The sequence below is a fragment of the Chaetodon trifascialis genome, chromosome 12 (assembly GCF_039877785.1).
Source record: "Chaetodon trifascialis isolate fChaTrf1 chromosome 12, fChaTrf1.hap1, whole genome shotgun sequence".
In the NCBI taxonomy this organism is placed as follows: domain Eukaryota; kingdom Metazoa; phylum Chordata; class Actinopteri; order Chaetodontiformes; family Chaetodontidae; genus Chaetodon; species Chaetodon trifascialis.
In genome coordinates, this window is record NC_092067.1 from 4,655,268 (window position 1) to 4,682,030 (window position 26,763).

General features: G+C 42.3%; 1 protein-coding gene across 2 annotated transcripts in view; it reads right to left on the reverse strand.

Moving 5' to 3' along the window:
* The window catches only part of kalrna (kalirin RhoGEF kinase a), a 134,406-nt gene that overhangs the window by 34,847 nt on the left and 72,796 nt on the right, over positions 1-26,763 (reverse strand). For both annotated transcript variants that reach the window (XM_070975728.1, XM_070975729.1), the window contains exons 31-40: positions 26,048-26,117; positions 25,781-25,870; positions 25,145-25,237; positions 24,848-24,959; positions 24,420-24,610; positions 24,063-24,164; positions 23,825-23,973; positions 22,688-22,790; positions 5,533-5,611; positions 5,110-5,277 (exon numbers count right to left, since the gene is read on the reverse strand). In XM_070975728.1, coding sequence (XP_070831829.1) covers positions 5,110-5,277; positions 5,533-5,611; positions 22,688-22,790; positions 23,825-23,973; positions 24,063-24,164; positions 24,420-24,610; positions 24,848-24,959; positions 25,145-25,237; positions 25,781-25,870; positions 26,048-26,117 — 1,157 coding nt within the window. The remainder of the gene's footprint in view (positions 1-5,109; positions 5,278-5,532; positions 5,612-22,687; positions 22,791-23,824; positions 23,974-24,062; positions 24,165-24,419; positions 24,611-24,847; positions 24,960-25,144; positions 25,238-25,780; positions 25,871-26,047; positions 26,118-26,763) is intronic.

Below are 26,763 nucleotides of genomic sequence, written 5' to 3' on the forward strand. Positions count from 1 at the left end.
GTCTGCTGGACATGTAAAAAGGAAACTTTTTACTAACAAGTTCACAATATTAACCTAAAAGGTGGTGATATGTTAGTATTTAAAGCTTGTTTCTGCTGCCCTGAAGTGGCATTTTTCATGAATGATAGACGGTGAATGAGAAGCACTTATTTAACACTTTCTACCTTAGAAGACTTCACTCCTCTTTTAGCCATTCACACTCACAGACTGATGATGGCAGAGTTGCCATGCAAGTTACTGGAGCAATTTAGGGTTCAGTGTCTTACACAAGGACTCTATACATGGTCAGGAGGAGCCGAAAGCCCGCCATTAAAGGACGACCAGCTCTGCCCTCTCAGCCAGTACAGAACGCCCTGTTCTCACTCAGACAGATGTACATACACAACTGGAAGCAGCTCAGTATCTCTACAGTCTGATCTGCTGGCCGCAGAGCAGCTCCACTGCAGCAGCTGGAAGTTAAAGGCTTGCTCAAGGGCACCTCAGCAGTGGTATGAGGGAGGGTCAATCTTCTCCACCCACATTTATCCTGTTTACCTGTGGATCAAACCAGTGGGCTTCTGGTCACAAGCTTCTCTAACCTCTAAGACACCAGCAAACAACCAATGCGTGTGATTGATACTCACCCTGACTTGTTGCCAGTCTAACCAACCCAGAAAATCTCATCTCTACAATAACATCTCATGCTGGACTTGCTCCTCTCACTAAAAAAAAAAGTCATCTATTCAATCACACAATGCTCTGTATTTGAGGGAAGAAATACTGGCCTGATTGAATAGACTGTGTGTGTGTGTGTGTGTGTGTGTGTGTGTGTGTGTGTGTGTGTGTGTGTGTGTGTGTGTGTGTGTGTGTATGTGTATGTGTGTGTGTGTGTGTGTGTGTGTGTGTGTGTGTGTGTGTGTGTGTGTGTGTGTGTGTGTTTGTGTGTGTGTGTGTGTGTGTGTGTGTACCTTGATGATTGCTGCCGCAGCAGGTAAGACAACACACAGGCACTTAGCCTAGATAAAGTGCTTTCCAGCAGCTGCGTTTCCTGCAGTGTCCCATTTTAAACTGTGTATGTCTGCTGCTGTTTTACAGCAAGGGAATACAGGAAATAGCACTGAACTACGGCAGCTATGACTACACACATCAGAGCAGGGGATATTTCAGAGGTGATTTTATGACAAAAATCTCAACAAAAGGACGAACTTTGTTTAACGTAAAAGAGAGGGCAGAAGGCAAGAACCAGGACGACTGGCAGTGCAGTATAACTCCCAGTCACAGCTATTAACTCTTATGACTACACTGATGACAGTCCTGCCAGAGGAGCTCCAACTCTTCATTCCATCTGACTCCAAAACTCCATCGTGACTGATTTTCAGTTCAGTTAACTTTAGAGCTCTAGTATCTTCACAGTTGTTCAGAGAGGACAAGGAGACCTACTTTACAGAGCAGTCACAAGACCCAAGACCAGCAACCGCCGCCCCCCCGACTCAAACACACACTGACGCACAGAAGACAGGGCAGACAGAGAGAAGAGGCCGAAGGTTGAAAGAACAGGCAGAAGTTTTATACCCAGTCCATGTAATTAGCAATGGCTCTTCAGGGTTAATTAACAGTTTGACTCATTCATTAACAAATAGAGAACAGTTAATTAAATACTCATCAGCCTCCCGTCACTTCACTGCTGAGTAAGCATGCATTCACACCATGAAACAATTGTGGAAAAATAACTAAAACTAGAAGTGTCAGTATGGTTTTCATTATTCCTTCCTTGGGGCAAAGGCCTGTTAAATCAAACTTTATTGATACGTTATATAAGTAACAAAATATGACACTGAATCCACCAACACTCAACACTACAACAAAGTCTCAACATTTCCTAAATATCAGAGATGTGTGTATCTGTGTGTTTATTTCCATATGTAGCAGCTGCAGTTGTCTGATTTGCATCTCTACACAAACACAGAACATCCTTTTCATTGGCAAGAGCAGAAACACACCAAGGCTGCTGCAGGCAAATCAGCTGATCTCACACTGTGCGTGCGCGCGCGCGCGTGTGTGTGTGTGTGTGTGTGTGTGTGTGTGTGAGAGAGAGAGAGAGAGAGAGAGACTATAGCGAAGAGGAATCTCCCATTCACTCAAACCTCCTCCATAATGTTTATAACCCTTAGCAGGTGCGAAGGTGGGAGGAAGATTGTGGTCGGTGTATTGAAAGATTGGTATTTAGAACGTCCTAATAAGAAGATGGGAAGAAATTACGTGTGTGTGTGTGTGTGTGTGTGTGTGTGTGTGTGTGTGTGTGTGTGTGTGTGTGTGTGTGGATTTGCAATGCCATCATTACTGTGATAACAGTTTTAGCAAATTAAAAATAATGCGCTCTGCTGTACCTGCGATAACATGAAGATTAAGGGCTACGCAAATGCTCATAGAATTGGAGTTATATGCAGCTAGTTTCCTTGCTAACGCTGATTCTAATAACACAAAATCTTTAAGGCAACATTATTAGCAGTGCATGCTAATTTCTCTGTTGTTGGCTCCAAGAGCCAATGCAAAAGTTTTCATCTACTCCAACCTTCCAAGGAAATCAAGACCCTGTGAATGCATTTGACGGAAACATTCCCACAACTACTGAAAAACTTCAACATAACTTCAACAGAACTAACATTATGTGTGCTCTAATCATTTTACAACAGGTCCAACACAAAGCAGGATTCACTTCAAAACTGAAGCTCATGGCTGGATCAATACTGACTACAAATTTAGAACCTGTAACTTTTGCTGTGCCGTTTTTCAGCTGGTTAGCCTGTTGAATTTGGCATTAGCACACTCCACAGCTAAAGTGGCTGGTAGCATCAAGTGTAGACCGACATGCTGGAGCAGTGTTGGTGTGTTTAATATTGAGGGACAGTCAGGAGAAAATGTGTGAACATTAAGCCTCACTTAAAGGCAATTAAATAACCAGAGCGGTAGGTTGGATGAGGGAAACTGTTGTGATGCCTCACGCTACCCCTTGAATGAATGCCATTACATTCACCATTTACAATTACAATTAACCTACATTATGGGGCAGGCCACTCCTCATACAAACAAAGCACATGGAGGCCTATACCTGTTTAGCCTTTCTATTTCAAGCCAGCAAACACATTTACTTTTTTCATCTTTGAATCATCTTTTCTTTCTTTGTTCTCATGTTCTCTTACATTGCCAATAGATTGTTTTGATTTTGTAATACTGTGACATGATACTGATAAATTTTAGTTCTGTCAACTGCCCCTGATACTTGTCACTTCCATCTACAACGTGAACTCTGGACACAAAAATTTTCAGCACACACTTCCTCTAGGATGTAAAAGTCCCATAAAGCATTGAGAAATTGTCCTCACAGCCACTGCTGTTTTCATCAGTGCATGAGATACAGCACATGTGCTGTATCTCATGCACTGATAACAGTCAGTAAGGTTTCTGAACAAGTGCCAGGAAGGCAGCATTTAAACAACTATATGTTGCCCCCTCTTGGCCAAAACAGGAACACTCCAATGTGTGTGTGTGTGTGTGTGTGTGTGTGTGTGTGTGTGTGTGTGTGTGTGTGTGTGTGTGTGTGTGTGTGTGTGTGAGAGAGAGAGACAGAGAGAGCATGGGAGTGTGTGCGTGTGACCTCCGAAGCAGTGAAGCTGTAACCATAGCAACCATCCTATGTCAGGTCATTTCTCTATGTGTGTCATGTCCTTGTTCTCTGTTCACAGGTGAGGACTGAGACAGTGCTTTTTGGGATTTATTGACTTATGCCAATTACGGGATTTATGCCAAAAATGTTTTAGTTTATTCTGAACTGAGACTTGGTCAACAGTCAACAGCAAAATGCCCAGAATCATGTACACATGCTTACACCGATACAGCTGACAGCTCGAGCATCACAGTTTTTCAGTGCACCAGAAACAACAAAGCCACAACTTTACTTTTTCCCGTAACTTTTCCAAAACTCTGTCTAAAATCCTGGCTAGATTTTTCCAATGGTGCAGTGGAGGAAACATCCTCTCCATGCTCAGACACCCTCCATTACATCCATCTGTACGATGTATTTAAAGATGTCTTCTTCAGTGAATAATGCATACATACAGTAGATGATGACCATTTAAAGTTTATATTTAGGAGCTCTGTCCAGTGTGTCTGAGGGAGGCTTGGTAGACAAAGATATCCAGGTTCTATTTATATTGTACTGTCCACATCTCACCAACAGAGGTCAGTAGAGATCAGATTACTTGAAGTGACCTGACAAAAGGAAATCAACATTCTCTACTTCTGATTAAAAATAAAGGTGTGATCAAAATGAAAAACACCTACAGGCATTTTTCTTGAGTGATTAAGTGGAGTGATTGCCTTTTTTAAAAAAAAGTTTTTCCTTGCAAGGAGGGTCAGCAGAGCTCTGGGAAACATATCACAGCTGGACTTTGTCCTGACGGGCTTTCCCAATTATGTAATGATTGAAATCCACCCAATCAGGCCACTCAGCGTCTGACCTGGAGGAGCTGTATGTGTCACTTCTCACGTCCACTGAGGTTTATGCAGAAAACAAAGTCTGCAGTTCACAGAGGTAACACAGATAACTGTTCCTCATGTGCTGATTTCAAAAGAGCCTTTATAAATGTGTGAGTTTATGCTTCCTTCTGCAGTTTCTGCCAATGAAGTGGCACCAACAGTCTCAGAAACTGTATGCACGCACAATGCCAGAACAGAGACAGAAATCATATGAAGCACAATGCCTTCTTTGACTATTTCATTTTACTTCAAGAAAACTTTGAAACTCTGCATTTCCACCAGAGCAATGTAAAAGTGATCATTATTACTGCAAAACAAGTTAAACAGAGTACATCCTAACTTTGTTATATTTCATCCATGTTTCCCTCACTTGAATCTTCTCTTCGCATCCCTCTGTCCATGTCCATGCACCCCTCCCCCCGAGGCTGCATGGACATGCATGGAAATGTGGAAATCCTCAGAGATTCCTGCTCACTTTTCAGAAAACAGAGCTTTGGAAGCAAGAGGTCAGAGCAAAACGACTTCCTGTTCAAGTGAGGATTGAGGAACGAGGAAATACACCCAAAGACTTAATCTGGACTTTGTTCTTCCTACCTTTCCCTGAGCTGAAGAAGCAGTCCATCTCCACACTGGAACGCGAGTGGGACACGCAGAGTGTGGAGCTGGGAACCAGTCCCTCCTGTGGGGGGCTGCGGTCGGTGGTTCGCACCAGACACCAACCAGGCCGCTCACTTGGCCGCTCCAGCAGCTCCACCGTCTGGCCTGGAGAGAAGAGCGGGCAGCCTCAGATTATCTCATTTGACTACTTTTATTATCCAGGTAAACATGTTATTCATTGTAGTTTCAAAACAGACTCATTTCCTTTTACCTTAACTAAAACACATGAACCCAAAAAAAAGAGAATCATTTCGTTTAGCATAACAAGTTTTAAACTGAACTACTAAAGCCAAACTATGAATGTACGCAGTCCACAGGCAGATCTAGACTGAAATGACAGGACAGAGAGGTTTCTCTCACCGGTGCTGACGGACATCTCTGTGCTGCATCCTGCCGTGAAGTCCTGAAGGACAACTGTCAACTCACAACCACCAGAGAGCTGCAAACAGAGAGAGAGACGACACATTTAATGAAACTTCTCAAAGTTCACTGTTAGTTGTCAGGATGGCTGAGTGGTCTGAGGCGCCAGACTCAAGGTTAATCCTTCCTGAAAATGGGCCTTCTGGTCTCCAAGTGAAGACGTGGGTTCGAATCCCATTTCCCCTGTGGGGATTAATAAAGGGTTATCTTATCTCAAAACATGACTGCTATAACAACTTCAACTCCTGTTTGTGTGTGAGGCAAAATACACAAACTATATAACCTTGTCAATCCCTCACAGTTATCATTTAACATCCTTAATCTACATTTCAATCTCAAATAATCTACGTATGGTTGAAGGGAGAGCAAGAGAAACATAATGGAGCCCCAAGTCAAGATTGACATTTAGGTTTACACAATAAACATTGAATATTTCCATACAGAAAAGTGCATAACTGAACTTGTACTTGATGTACCTGAACTACATCTCGTGTCTGCATGCTTGAGTAAACTTGACTTTTTAGATTTAAAAATGAGAAACTGCAGCAGCTGCTGTTTGGTGTTTGCAGATCTTAATCCTCTGCCGGAAGAACAGGATGAACCCACAAGATGTGGACATGTATTCCTGACTTCTATTTGGTTTTATAACAAACGCTGAACCGAACATACAGGCAGAGGGCTGGACTGAACGGGAATAAATGCTGTGAGAGTGTGTACAAAATCAGCCAAGGGTAAAGGACTGGCATATGTTTTCACACAGTCCATTGCCACAAACATTTCCTAGCAGTCTAAAGCGGAACCATTTATTGGCCTGGAAATGACACAGAAAGACAACAGGAGGGGCAGAAACGGATGGAAATTCAAACAAATGAAACATGTTGTTTTTATGACACAGTTAATCTGTGAGATCAGTATCCCAGCACTGATCACACTATCAGTATATACATCCCATATAAAGCTTAATCCAGTTCTTCTGCTTGTAACCCTTAATCCAATGTTTTCTGTCAACACACAAAAATGCATATTTGTGTCTGTTTGAACACCAGTTTGCAGATGCACCATGCTTTTAAAACCCCTGGACACGTGGCTTGAAAAGTATTTCTCTGTTACATGAAATATTCAAAAAGGAAGTTAAAAACATCTTTACCTATGAACAGGTCAGTGCTCAGAAACTCAGCTTGACTGCTTCATCAGGGCTGTGTGGGAGTCGCTTGCTCAGAAATGATTGACAGTAACAAAAAAACCCATCATCAACAGATTCTGATTCATCTGTTCCTGCTTGGTGCACTGATATACATTAAGTAATCTTTCTGCAACTGAGCTTTAAACCAGTGAGAAGATGTCAAAGGTAACTGAAATCTCTCATGTGAAATAACCAGAAAGAGTGTTCATGTAGCACCACCACTCATATGAAGAAGGTGATAATAAAATGTGCTAGTCTAGTGTCGGCTTAAAGTGCTGATGTTGCATGCTGCAGACTGTGCTGTTCTTATGGCTTAATAAACCTGTTGTATCAGGAGTGATAATGATATAGTTGACATCAGGGTTTGTTGACCTTTACTCCCAATACTCCCATTAAACTTAATATGACCTTCACATCACCAGCACATCAATATATTCAGTAAAACAACTACAACAAGACATATATATATAGATATATAACATATATATCAATAAATATCTATACATGCAGTGTGTGTGTGTGTGTGTGTGTGTGTGTGTGTGTGTGTGTGTGTGTGTGTGTGTGTGTATATATATATATGTATACACACACACACACACACACACACACACACACACACACACACACATACACACACAAGGCTTTGCACTGTCAGAGCAGTCAGTTTAGCCCTGTGAGGATGCACAGTCATGAAGATTTCCTTCCCGGCTGCCTCTCTCTTGTCCCTCATGTAGAGTATTTAACTCTGTCAGGACATGAACTCTGCTTGCTGTGGCTTCATCTCCACTCCTGCTGCAACTCAGCAGGTTCTGTGAGACAACCAGCGGCCTGTGTGCGACTCGCTGCCAAGACACCTCACAAATACTGCCAGCATCTCGAGGGAATACAGTGGCTACTACTTTTCCTGAAAGAGCAGCTTCCTCTCAACCAGTACATTAACACACACACACACACACACACACACACACACACACACACACACTTCCTCACATTTTCACATGGAATAAATCCTCATTTAAAGTGTGTATTAGTGACTGTTAAGATTATCACTAAGCTCTCACCATTCAGGGTGAGTTGGTGATGATATCTCAGCACACCCTTTCCAGCACCATGGCCAGCACCGGCCCTTTCGAGAAGGCCTTCCCATGGGTGGTGTGAACAAATAATCCTTTCACACAGCTGCAGGAGAGGCTATAAGCTGGTTGCAAAGAGTCAACCGATACACACCACCTCTTACAGCGTGGCAAAGCCTGCTTTCCATGAATCCATGGATGTCAAGGCTAATTTCAACAGGCTTCATGCTCCATTTCGCCAGTCCCCAGTCCCTTGTGTTATGTGGGTAGACGGTCCACTTGCCAGTGCTGGTTTGTGGAGAGAGGCTCAGATCGATAGCCCTAATCTCTCCCAAGATGTTTCCATTAAAGCAGTGCTCCTCCTGGCCCTGACGTCAGCTACAAGAGTGATTGACCTCTGCATGCTGTCTGTCTCACCGTCCTGCCTCTATATTACAGAGGACAGGAGCGCAGCAACTTTACAGACCAGATGCTGTTAGTGATGACAAAAGTAAAAAATAATTTGTGAATATATTTAACGAAAATGAAAAGTATTACAGCAGTGTAACACTAAAAACAGAAAGTACATCTATGTTTAACTTCCTTCTCCTTCCTCTTTCTTGTCTGCTCCACACTCATTTTCTTGGAAAATGTCAGGGACTGTGTGTGTGTGTGTGTGTGTGTGTGTGCGTGTGTGTGTGTGTGTGTGTGTGTGTGTGTGTGTGTGTGTGTGTGTGTGTGTGTGTGTGTGTGTGTGTGCAAGCAGCTTTGTCAGGCTAAAGATCTCCTAGCAACAAGGACCCCTGTTTCTATAAAGGTGCAGTAGTTTATACCTGACAGATGGCCCCACACACACACACACACACAGACACACACAGACACACACAGAGACACACACACACACACACACACACACCACACACCACACACACACACACACAGCCCCATGCAGGTGTTTCCACTAATTCTGGCTGGTTAGACCTGTGCTCAGGTTGAAGTCGGAGCTATAAAGAAATGATGACATCACCAAACTCAAACCAAAACCAATCACTGTACTATCAAAAATGTATTTTTCTCCATGTGGCTGCGCAGTCATGCCGGTTGTTACGTAGTGATGGCGTTAAAATGGAGTGCAGGCTGCTGACGCGGCGGCAGGCCTGAGAATGAATCTAGCTGATATTAAATAGAAGCAAGTATAATGTACTCTTTCTACAGTGTTTGAGTGTTGGCAGATACTACTATTTTCCATCACAACCATCGATTGATTCATACTCTATTCCGCTGGTGCAGCAATGCAGTGATGTTCACTGTAACATAAAATCATCTGGCAAGGCACTGAGCTCGCCAATCAAAATGCTGCCTGTGAGTTTTACAGTTTTTACAGTGTTAAGACATCTAATAAGCCTTTGAAGGCATTTATCTGTCACTCTCAATGGACTTCCTGGACTGCATGTCATTATCTCACTGGTACCTTAGACAATCCCATCAATGCAACAACCCTGCTTAAAGTCATTTTTGAGTTTCTAATGGCAATCAATGCCAGGAGAGGAATTTTAACATTAGCAAGCCAATTACTAGCATGCTATATATTTTCTATGATATTCTTTACACTCTCCATATGACATTTCTGAATATAAAGGGTATACTTAATGTGTCTTTTAATGTTCATATATGCCTAAATACAAAATGAAAAGGTTTTGATATCCAGATTTGCAGATTGAAAGCAACAGAACACACTAAGTACCATTGCCTGTGAATATTCTCATTCATCACAACATCCCGGTACATTTCAAACCTGGGAACACTCTCAGACAAAGGCTGGTGCACCCCAAAGACCGGACACCTCATACTCAGACGAACAATCTGGTGTATGCAGTCCAGTGCAGTGAGGAATGCACAGACTTATATATTGGGGAAACAAAACAGCCACTGAGCAGACGCATGGCACAACACAGAAGAGCTAACTCTTCAGGTTTAGACTCAGCTGTTTACCTGCATCTCAAGGAGGAAGCACACTCCTTTGAGGATAAAAATGTGCATATTCTGGACAGAGAAGACAGATGGTTTGAAAGAGGAGTGAGAGAAGCCATCCATGTCAAGGTTGAAAAACCATATCTGAACAGAGGGGGAGGTCTGAGACACCACCTATCTCCCACATATAATGCTGTCCTTTCATCTCTTCCAAAGAGATTCAAAAACTTAGCCTCTGAAAATAAACAACAAAGCCATTCATACATGGCTCAAGGAGCCTCCCAATGACAAGAGTGGGACGCTAACAAGGCAGACGACTGTCGTTGACACCCAAGGGTCGCACCCTACCCGCCTTAATGGGGGATCGTTTGCCTCACAATAGAGTGATACCATCCTTGGTATCGGGGGTTGGCCTCACTCAGAGGATAAATACTTGAATCTAACACCATTTCATTGGACTAGAGCTGTCCTATCTAGTCTGGTGCGCATGAAGTGATGAAGCCTGCTCGGATGAGAGGCGAAACGTCTTCCAAGACAAACTGACAAAGTCCAGTTGCGAATGATTAAATGCCCTAAAACTAAGTACCATTCTAATCTGACAGTCTTGTTTGTTTGTGTGCATGTGCGTGTGTGTGTGTGTGTGTGTTCCAGGGTGTGCCTTGTGTGACTCTACTGCTATCTGTCATATGACCCATTTCCATGCACTGAAAACACACACACACACACACACACACACACACACACACACACACACACACACACACGCATGTGCATACTAGCTTGTGATGATCATATGTTAGAGCAGAGGAACACAGCCTTAAGCAATACAAGTACACTTCACCTCCTTCAACAGCACCTGCTGAGATCAGGAAACTTCATGTCATTCATCGGATTATAAACCTATCCAGTGAATGATATGAAAGATCTTCTTTGCAAAGGATGAATATGCTTAAATGTGCTATGTGTGTACAGCAGCCTTCATTTATCGGTAGCTATATCAGTGAAACTGTGCGCTCTAGCTGTGGTTTCATTCAACAGAGCATCCGGAGGAATAGTATTCAGTATATTTCAAAAGCTGTCAGCACCAATGCTTGTTAGAACTTCATAAGTGAGGATAAATTGGCTGGTTTTATTTTTGTTGCCTTAGGAAAAGATTAAAGATGCAGATCTATTCCCTTCAGCATCATGTGCGCCATGCCAAACACTGCAGACAAACAGCACCCACTGAACACTGCAGTCAGAAGACAGAAGTATACATAGACCTTAGACAAACACATCTCAACTTTACAATTCCTGACATTTAATCCTCGCGAACGCTCCTTAAATGTATGATTTTCACACATAGGCTTCTGAACATGTTTGAGAAGCTGCAAGGGAGTGAAAAGTGTGAATACACACATAAACCTGTGACAGTGCATGTTTATGCCTGCAATATTTTGGATCATCAGGGACCACCAACCCAGTCACCAACTGCTATCATGCACAACTTCTGACGTCAACATCGGAAAACCGAGCTTCACGCTGTCTTGTACTTTACATCAGGTTTGACTTTTTGTCCAAACGTGACCATAAAACATGTAATCATACTTTATTTGCCAGAACTGAATATTGTATGGAAAACTCATAAAAGTGTTGGCAGTTGAAATTGTGGAGATGATTAAGAAACATAATCCGGGCAACATCACATTTCTTGAGTGTATTTAGCCAATGCAAATATACATCAACATATCTCCCAAGACAGCAGTACAACATTTCTATCATGTTTTTGTTACTGAAACAGCTGTTCTGGTTAAATAACTTTATTTTCTTATGACTATAGATATTCCAGAGCCTTTGTCACAGCTAAAAATAAAAGAGCTAGCAGCCTTTGTTGGCTGTTAAACAGGGTCTGTTACCATCATTTTCATTTTAACAATGTCTGGGAATTGTAAAAACCAGGCATGGTTTGCTTGTCAAATCTGAATTTATTGCTCATCCATAAGAAGTGACACGTTCAGCAGATGTGCTTTTCATGATTCTACTTTTAACACAAGTAGCTACACTTTGTTCCACTTTATTAACTTATAACGTAGCTGAAGATAAGTCTATGTATTAATTATTAACTTGTTAATCAGGTCCTCAGAGTAGTAAACACATTTATGCAATACAAGAGATATCTCTGTATTACGTAAAAGTGTTTTTGTGTGTGAGTGAATGTTACATGTGCTTGCATGTATGAATTTCAGGCAGAAAAAAATGTGGTTACAACAACAGTCAGACAGTGAATACTGGAATGAGTACAGCGTCTTCCTGGAGTGGAACCCATGGAAAAATCCCTCACGTCCCAAGTCTGAATGGTGGGTAACTCCAAATACACTTCTATTTCAGGAAAACCTCTCCCTGTGTGTGGAGCTGTCCACAGTCTGGAAGCCACTGTGCACTACAACACATTGTTAATCTCTCCAAAATGCTTTGTGAAAATCTGTTTAGACATCTTTCCATTTGTTAGATCCAGAGTTAGTCACAATCAGTGTATCAGTGTTGAGCTGAAGCTCTATTAACAAACTACCAGCACCACACATCATGGAAATACAAAGCAGTCCAAACAGAGCAGCCACAGCATTACGTTGCCTTCCATATGAAGCAGGACAGACGCCTAAAGCATGGCTGTGCACACGAAGATGCTCATTGGATGACAGTTTTAGCATTCTGATCAAATGATGCTCTAATGCTACGGTGTGGGTTTTAATGAGTTTAACAGTAAGAAGCATAAACAAGTGTTTGTTGTTTGTTTGCATGAGAGCAGAACAGCATTGCAGAAACCAGTCAAACCACTTCAGCATGTCTAAATGATGTCTGAGCTACAGACACACTGCACAGATGAAAAACTGCCTGCTGCTCTACAATACAACAGAGGACACATACCGTCCCACAGGAGAAGTCAAGAAGCTGTTGAGAAACCACTCACACCAAATCACCAGCATGCAGTGTAGGCTTCAAAACTCCTGTGCACTGATTTAACAGCAACCAGTAGCCAGTGCAAAACATGTGAGAAGCATCCATACAAACCTCTTAAACAACCTGCAGTATAACCTACGTCTTTACACTCAGTGTGTATGGGGTGGTATGGGATGATGAGGTGACAGTGTTGCTCTGTGTCTGATAGATACGCATCATGTTAGCCTTAATATCCCTGTAAACAAGCGGTACACTCTGTGATGGCTATGCAACATTTTGACGTTTTTTGGGGGTTTTTTTACTTTCTGGAAGCCAATAATCTCCTACTGCAGCATACTAAGTTTTTGAACAACTGATTTAATAGTCTGTGAGTTTGAAATGGATTGATGCAGCGTCAACAGTAATGCAGGCGCTGTGACAGACTGTTGTGGTGAAGGGGGGGCTGAGCCTGAAGACACAGCTTTCAGTTTACCAGATGGACCTTGCTTGGGAAAAGGATGTCTAAACCACCTTACTTAGCCTTCTGCCACCACAACCCAGCCCAAGATAAGAAAATGGTCGGATTGATCAATGATTTTACTGGCGATAACAATGACAGAAACACCCCTCAAGTCTCCTCAGAAGTCTTAACAATGTTGGATAATCTCCTCTTCTATTGTCGGAAGAAATTCTGAACTTACCAGACGGTAGGGCTGGGCGATATGGCTGACAACTGTATCACGATATAAGTGTTTTATATCGGTCGATATCAATAATTATTGATATTTTTTATGACCTATTTAAAATAAGGACCAGGAGAAAAATACATTCAATTTAAACATTTTTCTTATTTAAATTTAACCTTCCTCTGAGTATAATCCCCTCAGCTATCAAGGCAGAAAGGAAAGGAAATGTCAACACAACCATGGAAAACATATGTGCAGTGTTTTGTAAACATAGCAGAAACTGAGGTGGACTTGACATCTGTAATATACAAACAAACAAACATGATAGACAGTACAGTAAGACTGACAGAACTATAAAACCAGCCTAGACATATGAACAACTTGAGTCACTCTTCTTACTCTAAACATATATGAACTATTCAATTATATTTTTATTGCAAGTGTGTTTAAAAAAAATGTGTAAGAGACATTTGTAACCTGGCTTCTCCTCAGTGCTCAGTGAAGCATGTCTTTAGCTATATGATATGCCACTGCCTCCATTACGTCTTCGTGCCTTTTAGATGATTTTTCATCAGGCACTGAAGCAGATACCTCTGCATGGTGGTCAGCTGCTTGTGCGGTGGGGCTGCGGTTGCAGATGTTGTTGGATGTTGGCGAATACGGCTGCGCTCCAAAGCGTGACCTTAGGGTTAAACGGTGGTTTAAGATGGTTAAATAAGTTTGTGGTTTTACCGGTCTTGGTGGGGATGACAGCCTTGCATAAGTTACAGACCACATTGATCTGACTACAGTCAGACTTATAAAATCCAAAAAACTCCATACTGGCGAGCTGACTTTCCCTGTTTAATTGACGATTTCTTCGCTCGCTGCAGCGCTTTCTGTTTCTCTTCTCACTCCTCGCGGAGCAACAAACACGAGACAACGACATGGCGCAACCGAACTTGATACTGTTACATGATTGGCGTGTTAGCGTGTCTCTCTCACTGATCAGCGATTACTCCCTATGTTGCTCAGTTACCTGAGAGCGAGTGTCTTTGTTCATGCAACCAACCTTGCTTTGCAATTTCAGGTTTCTTCCGTCAAAGAAAAAAAAATATATATATATCGAATGTTTTATCGATCGCATTTTTTATTGATCTTGCTTACGTGTCTATCGCGAGACATATCGCTATCGTTTTATCGTCCAGCCTTGGCAGACGGTAACATCAATTCTGTTCTGCTAATGGCAGTGAACCTGCCAATCCACAATTCAATTTTTTAACCGTCAATACTGCAAATAATAGACTGATAATCTGGTAGTGAGACTAGCTTCTAAATCAGACTTTTTTAGGTTTGACCTTTGACTGCCAATGCACAAACTACATGTGAAATATTTGTTCCTGTCAGTAGTGTGGATGGACTGCAGTGCATTAAGTCAGCAAAGTGACAGCATGAGATTCCAAATCCAGGACAAAATGCAGTTGCAATTTGAGCGAAGACTTAAATTAGTTGTTTCTTTCCTTTCAGAAAAACTGCATTTCACTCATGGCGTCAAAAACTTAAATACCACAGTAAATCCATGAGTGTGTTTACAGTGTTTAGAAAGTATTTCTACTCTGTAATCTGAATGCTGACTGAGATTCAGCCATGTGGATGCTCACATTTCATTTATTCTGTCTCTCTGTGGCAGCTAATGGCCTGTTTCCTGCCTGTCTGTCTGGCTGGCACACACACACCCTGTTTAACCATTAACCACTTCCATTACACACACCCACACGCACACACCCTCCTGCAGTCCAGCTTTATAACATGCTAAGTGAAAGTCAACAGTATGTATGATCTGGATTAGCATCTGAATCAGTGATCAAACCTCAACAGTAACCAACTACTACACCTCAAAACAATCTTTCTCAGATTCCAAATTCAGATGAAGAAGCAATTCAACCCTTGAAACTCTCAACAGCTGCAGGAGGAGCACTGCACCTCTTTTTACAATTGTCACTGACACAACCTTATCTTCACAGGAAGACTGAACTTCACAAACTACATGTCAAAATCAAAGAACGCTTAAGTGGAAAATCCAACAGGACTGACTGCACACAAGAGCTGTCTTCTCTCAGTCATACAGAAAATCCAGTCAAAACAGAGGAGTGTGCAGTGAGTTAAAGATAGTTTGGAAGGAGTGATGTGTGTCTGTGAGCGCACAAATACTGGATTTATGTATTAGAACAGGTTTACGTCTATTAATGATATAAAAAGGAGTATTATAGTATTTGTCTGTGGTCGTATACAAAGTAGCTAATTCCAACTAACTTCTCCAAGTGGCTTTTTCCTTTAACACTCCAACACCTCAAATCATTACAGATGTCATGTTTGCATGGTGAATACAAGATCACAGACAGAAAGCGTTTGTCAAAAAAATGAAAAATGCAAATCTTTGACTTAGCACATTAAAACGTTTTAGGTCATTATCTTTTATATTTTTATTGCAGCAATTTCCCGTCTATGACAGCAAGAGTACCAAGATTACGTGAGTTAAACATGACGCCGCTACTTCCACACACACAGTCTTATAGTAAAGCATTGTATTTGTGATTACAGACAGTAGTGAATGAAAACAATGTTCAATGTGCTGACTAGTGCCAGTAGAGTGGGTAAGCAGCTAGTGTGCAGTGTGTAGTGCAGCAGTTTGTACTCACTCTGCTGCTCTCTTTGAACAGTTTAAAGCTCATCCACTTTGGCATGTCGACTTCTCTTCTTCTTTCTCCCTCTCTCTGTCGCGCTCTCCGTCTTTGACAACTCCCTCGTTTGTGTTGTTGCCACACACACAAACACACCCTCTCTCTCTCTCTCTCTCTCTCTCTCTCTCTCTCTCTCTCTCTCTCTCTCTCTCTCTCTCTCTCTCTCTCTCTCTCTCTCTCTCTCTCTCTCTCTCTCTCTCTCTCTCTCTCCCCTGAACAAACAGCCGTTTGATGGCAACAGCACTCTCCTTGGTGTGTGTGTGTGTGTGTGTGTGTGTCAGCGTGGTCACATTTCTGACACTCTGTAAGTTATTGGGGCACTAAAACTGCCAGGACTCCGTGTGTGTGTGTGTGTGTGTGTGTGTGTGTGTGTGTGTGTGTGTGTGAGACTAAAGTCATGGCACATGTGACACAAAAGTCATATGACCAGCAGATGGCTACTGTATGCCTTCAGTGTGAACCTGACACTGTATGCATTTGATTCATGAGAACACACACATGTAAACAATTGTTAAGTAGTGTCGCAGTGTTGTAGCTGTATGGTGGATCACAAGCTAGACAGTGAAGGATATCTTCGTGTCAAAATGACACAATGCTCTCAGCAAGCCCTACAACTGTAAAAGTAGTTACATTAATATATTTTTTACATTCACATTCGCCTCAGCGTGAGTTTGTCTTATGTCATGACAGCTGCACAAAATCAAGCTAGGAAATGTAAGGAATGAATGAGTATGTTACAGCCACATACAGTCGGTACAAACTGGAACAAAACCAATCAAGGTTTCTAAGTTATAAAGAGATCGGCCAGGGAGATTTCCTGTTGATGTGGCCTGTATCCAAAGCTCAAGAACTACTCCTTAGAAACTTTCATGTGACAGCGGTGACAAATATGTCACATGCACAGTTTAATGGAAATTAAGTTCTCCTAGCCATGCTAGCAACTCTGTGAGGCTGTACTTTAACCACTACTGCTGTGAGCTAAATGCTAATGCTAACATGCTAACAATGACAAAGCTAACATGCTAATGTTTAGTATACATCTTTATTAGGATCCAGCTGGAGGGGGGCTTGAACAAATGCACCATATAGCAGGCTATTACAACGTTGCTTAGACATTTCATTGTAAACTAAATCTCAACCTTATGGTAGCATGAGATGAAAGATCAAGGGATCTCCAAAGTCATTAAGATTTATCCAAATGTAATGGCAAGGTATTTCAGGCTAGACTAAAGTGATGGACCAACCAAACAAACAGCAGATCCACGTTTATTCCCTGCATGGTTAAATATCACAAGAGGTAGGTAAGAAATATTTTTTTTGTCATTTGTGTCTGCTAATCTTTCAACTACTGAGCAACAATCACTCCTGATAAGGTCAAGCCAGCTTCATGGACTGCTGGATTCATTTAAGTCACAGGAATAAAAATGCTGATGAGCCGCCTTCCAAGCAGTGATGCATATTCAGTCTTCCAGGAGTGGAGTGCTAGTAAAGTTTATTGGTCCTGGCTCACAAGAATACAATTTTTTTCACTCCAACTGAAGGCGGAGTCAAAAATAAGTGTTTGTCCTTTGACCTACAGGGCTGAGGCAGAACCAAGCTGTCAACCACTGGAATGACGCTTTAAATAACTAAAAGACCACAGACTGAACCACGGCTGACTCATCGCACCAAAAAACGTCACAGAAAAGACATATTCCACACAACGTCACAGAGCTGACATATTTAACAAGATGTTACAGACCTGCTTGAGCCCTAGTATGTCAACAAATCATCACAGAGCTGACACATCCTGAATCCCATCATGTACTGTATCGTGTATACTGGCATAGACCAGTCCTGAAGTCAAAAAAGGTAGTTTGTTTGTTTCAGAAATGTCTGCAATCTTTAAGATTTAGGTCTGCTTCCTGGTCACAAACCATGGTCTCCAATGTCAAGGTCACAAACTATGTCAGCCCAACCTCAACCACGACCTTTTGTGACTTCCACCTCTGCTAATTAGAGAGGACAGTCATTACTCACTTGACCACAAGAGGTCACTCGACCTTGGGAAATGTTGTCTCATGTCAGTTATATCAGTGCTGCAGTTTTTCCAGTGATAGTGTTTCAGTTTGGCTGTTTTGGCACTGAAAACCATTAGGTCTGAATTAAAACCATCGCATTAAGGTTCTGACTTTCAGATTTAATTTGAGTCATCACATTAATGCAAATTGAAGAGTGTAGGAGCTAACTGGAGTCCTCTCATTATCCTCCTGCACTGCAAAATTGAATTGAATTTGTACAATTAATGTAAATAATTTCCAATCTAATATATGGAGCATAGAGATAAATTAATAAAAAAAAATGTGCACTGTCCAAATAAGTAGAAAGGACTGCTCTGTATGTCTGCTATGCTAGTCCAGTGATTGCGACATGATGCCAGACAAAGTATGCATGTCTGTGGTGTATGCTGAGCAGTGAAGAGAGATGGAGGGGAAGAGAGCCGTAGGAGACAGAGACAGACGGCGAGAGGCAAACAGAAAAACTTTGTCAAGACAGAGAAAAATAGGAGGGAAAAAACGATCCATTCATCATTTAAAACTCCTCCAAAAACCACCAGAAACAGTAGCTTCCCACCCAGTCTGTGTACACACACACACACACACACACACACACACACACACACACACACACACACACACACACACACACACACACACACACACACACACACACACACACACACACACACACACACACACACACACACACACACACACACACACACACACTTCCTCTAGACCCAGACAGCCAGTGGAACATCTGACTAGGCCAATTTTGGGCTGTTATTATAGTATATGGGAGACAGGGAGAGAGACTGAGACAAAAAAAAGCCAGACAGAGAGAGAGATACTATGTGTGAAAATTGAGAAAGTGAGAGAGAAAACAGGGATTGATTGCGAAATGAGCAACTAATTCTATGTGTGGGTGTGCATCTACAGAGGCTAATTCAGTGAGGGATTACAGAAGGGGGAAGAGAGGACATGGAGCAAGAGGTATAGACATACGGGAAGAGTGACAGACAAGAGGAGAGGGCGAGGCGGAGGAAGGTATTAGACGTTTATGGGAAAAGGGAGAGGTGAGAAAAAAAAAAAAAGGTACTTATACATATTCAACCAGAGCCTGTATTCATAGTTATCCCCATCTTAGAACCAACACTCAAATTTAGGAAGACACAGCAGCTCCTCTCCTATAACCTAATCACAGCCAAAAAACATTTGGATGTACCTGAAACAAAGTGGATTGATGAAGTTAAACCCTCCACCCTGACAGAGGAGGTTAAGAGGTGGCAGCCTTTTCCTGACAATCTACAGCACCAACAATCATTCTAAATCATCACATTGTGGAAGTTATGTTTCCTTTTTCACCATTTCTTTGTTAATTCAGTCGGCAGAACTAGCTTTGGTTAGCGTGTGTGTCAGTGTTTGTGCAGATATGAATCATTTTAATATTATGTCATTTTAAGCCTTCTATCAGTCAGTGAAGCCGGGAAGCTCTGCTTCCTGTTTGTGCTCTCTCACCTGTGCAGCAGCTTATTCCTCACACACCTTCAGTCCACAGTGACTGACTCACGGAGCGTTACACAACATGCTGCTGTGGTTACTGCGCCGCAAACATAAAAGCACTCTCATCTCCTGAGCCTGACGCCTTCGGACAATGGGCATCTCATCTTTTCAAAGAAAATTTTTCACTACATGAATTTTTAAATAGGAGCCTCATGATGGCTGAAAATGTGACCACTCTTCTCCTCAAAGTTTAAATTTCATAAAAAAAAGAAACTAGCGGTTAAATCAAAGTACACCTAAAGAGTTAACAATGCCTGATCCAATCATTGACTAAATAAACACTGTATCTTGTCTTAACTCCAGAATACATTAGAAATGGCCATACTTATGATAATACTGTAAATGCCTGGAGGGCTAGCAGAGTCATGGGAACATAACAACAGGTACTGCCATGCTTCCACTATCCTTCACAAGTCACACAAGTCTCTGATGCCTCCACAGATATCCTCTACAAATCTGTACGGAAACAAAAGATAAAGACATGCAGGTAAAGCAGTCCTACAGGAGCAGAATGGAAAGGGTTAAGGGCAAATTATCAAAATGGATTTTTTTGTTCACTTTTTCCCAGAAGAGAGGATGCCATCCCATCACATCCCCTCTTACACAGAGCCCACTTTATGATAGCTTTTTACAATTCACAGCATCGCCTTTCATGTTGCCAAAAGCTCTCAAACTCAGTGTCCAATTAAAAACTGTAATAATAAACTAACTAAACAACTTCCAGTGAAAAACAAGATTCTAAGACTTACACACACCATGCAGCTCACAGTCATAGCTGTGCTCAGCTGTGTCAGCACATGAAATAAGAAACATATTAAATGTAGAAACTGGGCTTCATTTTCTTTGACGTTTTCAGGAAAACAGAAGAGGAGGATCCAAAAATAGCTTGCTAGAGTTTTCTAAAACCTAGAAACAACAACACACCCACACTCAAAAAAGGGTGGAAAAACTCATAATAATGTTGTTGTTGTTTTTTTTTTTATCGTGTTTCCTTTGGACGGGGAGAGGTGGCGAGACATGCAATGTAAAAATCACACACACACATATGGAGAGAGACTGTACAGTGGACCCAGGCTGCAACGCTAACCATGGCACAATGAGCCACGATCACAAAGTTACACTGTGGCCAACAAATAACCCCTGTTGGTGCCCCCCTGTGGTTTCAGCAGGTCTCTCTTGAGAAGTGTCTCAATGAGATTACCTGAGTAGATAAAGCTTAAATAATAATTTCATCTCTCTTTCATCAACGCAACATTACAGTTCCACTAACATCCCGATTTATTCGAGCCTTCTATGTCAACAATATATGAAAACAGTGAACAGTATTCATCACTGGCTGGCTAACAATATGCCAGGACTACCCAAGTATGGGTTTACTAAGCCTACAGAAGAACACAGAAGCACCAGAAACATGAAAGGAAAATGAAAATGAAAAATGAAAAGAAGACTACAGATACAAAAATGCATCAAAAGGTTTTCTACTGCTGAACAACAAACAGAACGTGAGAGAGAAGTGATAGAGACAGACAATGTTAGAATAAAAACACAAGTGGAACGAACACACACGCCACACTGCTAAGACCATTCAGATCCGAGCGAGGATCAGAATCTGTGTATGTGTGTGTGCATCCGTGCACGTGCATGCCGATGTGCATGGCGCTGACATTTAGAGGCAGGGGAGTGTGTGGGCGTGGGGTTACACGGTGAAAAGGCCACGCTGTGTAACACTACAGTGGGAGGCCATGACTGACATCTGTTTGGGCTTGTGTGTGGGTGGATGTGTGTGCATGTGTGTGTGTGTGTGTGTGTGTGTGTGTGTGTGTGTGTACTACAGTGAAAAGGGAGGTACTCTACTGGACAACAGTTCAAATCAAAACAACTAACACAATTGTGGAATGAAAACTAGCAAAGCAACGACACCAAAACCTGTACATTTAATGTTTTGTTGCTTCTTTGCAAATGAACATGCCTTCACAACTTGGCTGAACACCTTTAAACCAAGCACCAGGAGTCACTCTGTAATTCACCATACATCCAATTACCCAATCCAATGAAACTGTACCAGTTACATGCTATCAAAACCTGAATCGCCCCTCTGTGGGATCAATAAATGATTATGTTATAATTGGTCTGCCTGTTGCCCGCGTTCCTTCTTCCTGAACATGCACTGAATCAGAGAGCACAAATACTTTTACATGACTGAACTGGGGAGTGAAGACAAGGCATGAGAATCAGGCAACCATGTTTGTTTTTCCACGCAGTTAAAAAAAAGATGAGCTTACTTGGATGTGAGAGGCTGGATGGTACGAGGCATTCGCACAGACGCCTGCACACAAACTGAAGAGGTTTTTCATCGTTGACCGCTTCTCTGTTCATATGGTGACATTGCCGAATGCTTCTCATACACACGCAACTGCACACATGACCGTAACCTACACGTAAACTTCATGACGCCGCTGCATGCATCTCACAGAGTAGGGTTTCAGTCTATCCTATGTTTGTACGTATGCAGCGGAAAACATACATGGACCTGTGAAAAAGTCTTGGCACACTGGCACACACGCACTGCCCCTGATTGTTCCCATTGGAGCTGCCTGGGAGACCCTGTAGGGCTGGGACAGCTGTGTGTCATCAGCTCATCACAGGCCACAGAGCCAGTCTCTGCTGACCACACGTACATGGACATTTTGCAGAATTGGTTAGCACTGCTAGTCCATGTGCCATAAAGGTTTTAAACAACAAACAAACACATTAAGAGCTATTATTGTTTGTGTTTTTAAGTCATGACCACCAAAGGAAAACAAGCTCACTACGCACATTCAGAATGCTCTTCTCTGGTATTTGACGAATCATTAGAAGAAGCTCTGCATACATGTGATGAAGGCCTCAATCAGCTGCCTGCAGCTCCTGTTCTTTCCTCTGACACCTGTAGAGTCAACAGCAGCTCTGCGTGTGTGTTTCCTACCTTGTCGCTGTCTACAGTGTTCTGGGACGTCCTGGAGGCGATGGAGATGGTATCTGGTTGGCTGCTGCCATCTCCTTGACTGTCTCCATCTTCACCCCCCTCCCTGAACACACACACATAATCAGAATGAATATCTTTATTTGAGTTACTGGCAAACACAAACAGTTGGAGGACAGACAGGGGACAATGTGATCACTTGTGCACACATTGTTTGAAATCCTCCAAAGGTTTCATTCTTCTGTGGTGACACTTTTTTTTACCACGATGAAGAGGCTCCTGCCTGCACTGCCACTGTTTATAATGAGGACATTTCTTGTTGTGGCAACAGTAGAGGTGGGAGAAAGTCAAATCCCAAATCTTGTTGCTGAAGCATCCGAGGAATGGTTGCTCAAACAACAGGCCTCTTCTTTGGCTGTACATTTCATGGAATCTACACAGGATTCACTCACTCACTGAGGGTCAGTCGCTGTGGAACATTGTGAAACTCTGTGGAGCAGGTGCAAACAGCAGAGGCGTATTTTGTTTTTGGGAAGGAAACGTACTGCCATGCAGGGTGGATTTAGATTTCTACAGATCAGAATTGACTTTGTTCCAAGAATACACAAAGATATTATCAGAACAGTAAACGAAGAGGCTGGGAAGATGAGTTAGCTGTATTTTCTTTTGTGCAGCGTATTATGTCATTCCATGTGAGATGACTCCTGTTGAATTAATAGTACATGCATTGTTTGTGGCCACACCTTGAATCGAGGTTACTACATTATTGCTTTTTCTGTTTCTACTTCCATAAAGTGGCTTTCTCTCTTTGCATGTTTTTTCATTAAGGATGTTTCATCCTCAGTGAGGTTTGTAACCTCAGTCATGGTATTTTCTGCTGTAAATAATGTACCTTTCTACCTGTGGAGAGAACTGGTCTGTCCTCAGTGGAAACATACTGATGGAAACATTGTTTCTCTTCATGCTCAGTGATGACAGTTTATCCTTTTGAGACATTTCTTACTTCATTACTACAGATCAAAATCACACATTTACATTTTCCCGGGGATGCATTTTATCAGTGAGCATCCACACAGGGATAGAATAACAAACATGTATCTGTGTGAGTGTGTATGAGTGTGTGTGTGTGTCCTTACATACCTCTTGGTGTTATTCCTGGGTTTGGTCAGTGCAGGTGTTTTAGGCAGATGAAGGGGCTCCTTGAGCGCCCCCTTCAGATGAGTCATCCTCTCTTGGATCACCTCCCTGATGTTTTTAATCCACTCCTGTTTAGCTTCCATACTGGACGCCTGGAGGACAAAACCACAGGATAAGTATTACCGTTACACCTTACACTGGCACACTTTTCATTTCATTTCATCCTAGTTTTTTCACTTACCTTAAGCACCGTTTTGTTATCAGAGGAGGGGGTTCTTCCTGCCCACAGAGCAAATTTACACGGATCGCCCTCAATGTGCTCGGTCACACCCAACTCTGACGTCTGCAGGATGGCAGATGTATAACGATCAAAAATGAGTGGCAGCTAACCATCCACTTGATTAAAACACACAGTGGTTATTCTTCTATGTACACACACACACACACACACACACACACACACACACACACACACAAGTGGATAGATAGAAGAGATGAAAGCAGTCTGTGGGGTGACCTCTGGACTGGATAAATACGCATCTGCTCAGACCACAAATTACACAATTAAAACCATACATGGCAGCACACACATACTCACCAGTAGTCTGTTCTTGTATTGGTACTTGGTTCTGCCAGCTGAGTCTTTGATCTCCTTGCTGAAGACCAGGGAGAACTCAAACAGGAAGAGGTGTCGGTCCCGCCCCTTCCTGATGAGCGAGCGTGGATCCCAAACCTGAAAGCTGTCCTGCAGGATCAGCTCGCCCTGCACCTCCAGGTTTTCCTCAAACCCTGCGGAGGAGGTGGACCAAGACTTAATATCAACAACGCCGCTCAGAGTTTGAACAAGCAATCAGTGACAAGATGGAATGGGAACTTGTGGTATACATTATAGAACGGTGAGCAGGAATTACTAAAAAACACTCTGGCACAAATATGTATTTAGAAATCCTTACAAGACTTACAAGATACATTTTAATAAGAACAGAAGTAATTTTGAGGACTTGAGCTGCATGGACAGTATCTTACCCTCCAACATGGCAAGATGCATGGCATCATTCGCTCTCTTGGGAACACTGAGCATCACTTCCAAACCATCTTTAATCTCCCCTTTACCCTCCTCACAACAAGACAGTAACTCCTGCAGATGGAGAGGACAGGACACTCAGAGAAGGCATAACAGAGGGAAAGCAGCAGTTTTATCTCCACATTTAGACTGCTAATCAGTTCGCCATCTCAGTTGTGTGTGTGTGTGTGTGTGTGTGTGTGTGTGTGTGTGTGTGTGTGTGTGTGTGTGTGTGTGTGTGTGTGTGTGTGTGTGTCCACCTTAAGCAGTAGTTGGTACTTGGTGATCCTCTGGACTGGTTTGATGAGGTAGGAGGAGATGGAGTTAGCCAGTCCACGTCTCTGCTGAATGTCCTGGTTATACACGAGGAGACAAAATTACAGCCAATACCAAAATACCAAACAGCACCATCTGCTGACAAAGCAGGTGAATTACACACTCATCATCAATCAATCAATCATCGCCATCTCCAGCAGCAGGATGGGAATAGCAAACCTGTAGCTGTACACAAACAATTGTCCCTTTCAAAACTAAGTAATCTGCTTCAGGCTGTGTTTACAGTAGTGTTACATTTGAATGATGCATTTTGATGATGATACACCACTGCTGTAGTTATTGTGGAGTATCTACAATAACCTATCTGTTTATTTTCCTGAAACTTGAAGTGGGGCAAGCATGTGCAGAAAGAGAGTGCATTTTGCATTTAATGGGAAAACACACGGTAAGAGCATTTATTGCTTAGAAGATCTAAAGTAGCCCAGAATGGACCAGTTTACTCAGACAGAGCTGATAATATGAGACATTTTTAACATGTCTTGTTCTAATTTTGTTGAATATTGTTATATAATGACATAATATGACTGCATCTGTGGCAGAATAATGTTGGGTTTACTCACATCAAAGAAGGTGCCGGCATGCTCCAGTATGAGCTGACTGGAGTCTGGTTTATTCTTACAGTAATCTACATAAATGTGGAACTTATCAGCCTGGAAAACAGGAGAGGAGAGGAGAGGAGAGGAGAGGAGAGGAGAGGAGAGGAGAGGAGAGGAGAGGAGAGGAGAGTCAGTTTATTCAAGCCCAATCCCTTCTTATGACACAGGACAGACATTGGGGGTCAGAAGTCCTTTTTCTGACTCCATCCGGAATAAAGGGCTGACTCTCACCCATGTGACAAAGCAGTGACCAACGTCCTCTGGTAGCTGCTCGTAATTCACCAACTCCTTCAGGAAAGTGCTGCAAACACACACACACACACACACACACACACACACACACACACACACACACACACACACACACACACACACACACATAAAATTAAAGATCACACATACTATTTTAGTGAAATTGAAACAAAATGGCAAAACAAAATGATGTCTGAAACCCAGAAATAGTTTAGTCTGAAATCCTGGAGGTTAGAAGTTCCTTTAAGATCTAAATGGAGTCGATGAGTACAAGAACACAGAGACTTCCAGAGGCGCCACAAGCCGATCAGAAGCACAGGGGCTCCTCAGGGAAACCTGGGGAGTTCATGAAACATCTGTGATGGCAGACCTCAAAGATTCTTCTTTAGCTCCACTGTAGCTACAGCACTGGAAAAAGCCCCAGCAAGTTCCCCTCAGTGAACAGCATTTCCACCACAGGAAAGTTGGCTCAGCACTGACAAATGAGAAATATGCTTGCAACAATCTTGCCAAGTTTTTGCCATTCTTTAACTTCAGATTGTTTCTTATGTGCTGTTAGAGCTTAAAACACAGTACGTAATAAGCCATGGTTGTTGCTACTCTGTGTGCTGGTTGCTATTCCTATATCTGATTTCAGAAAAGACTAAAATTGGTGGAAATATTGAGCAGTTTGAACAAAGACTGGCTGACTCTCC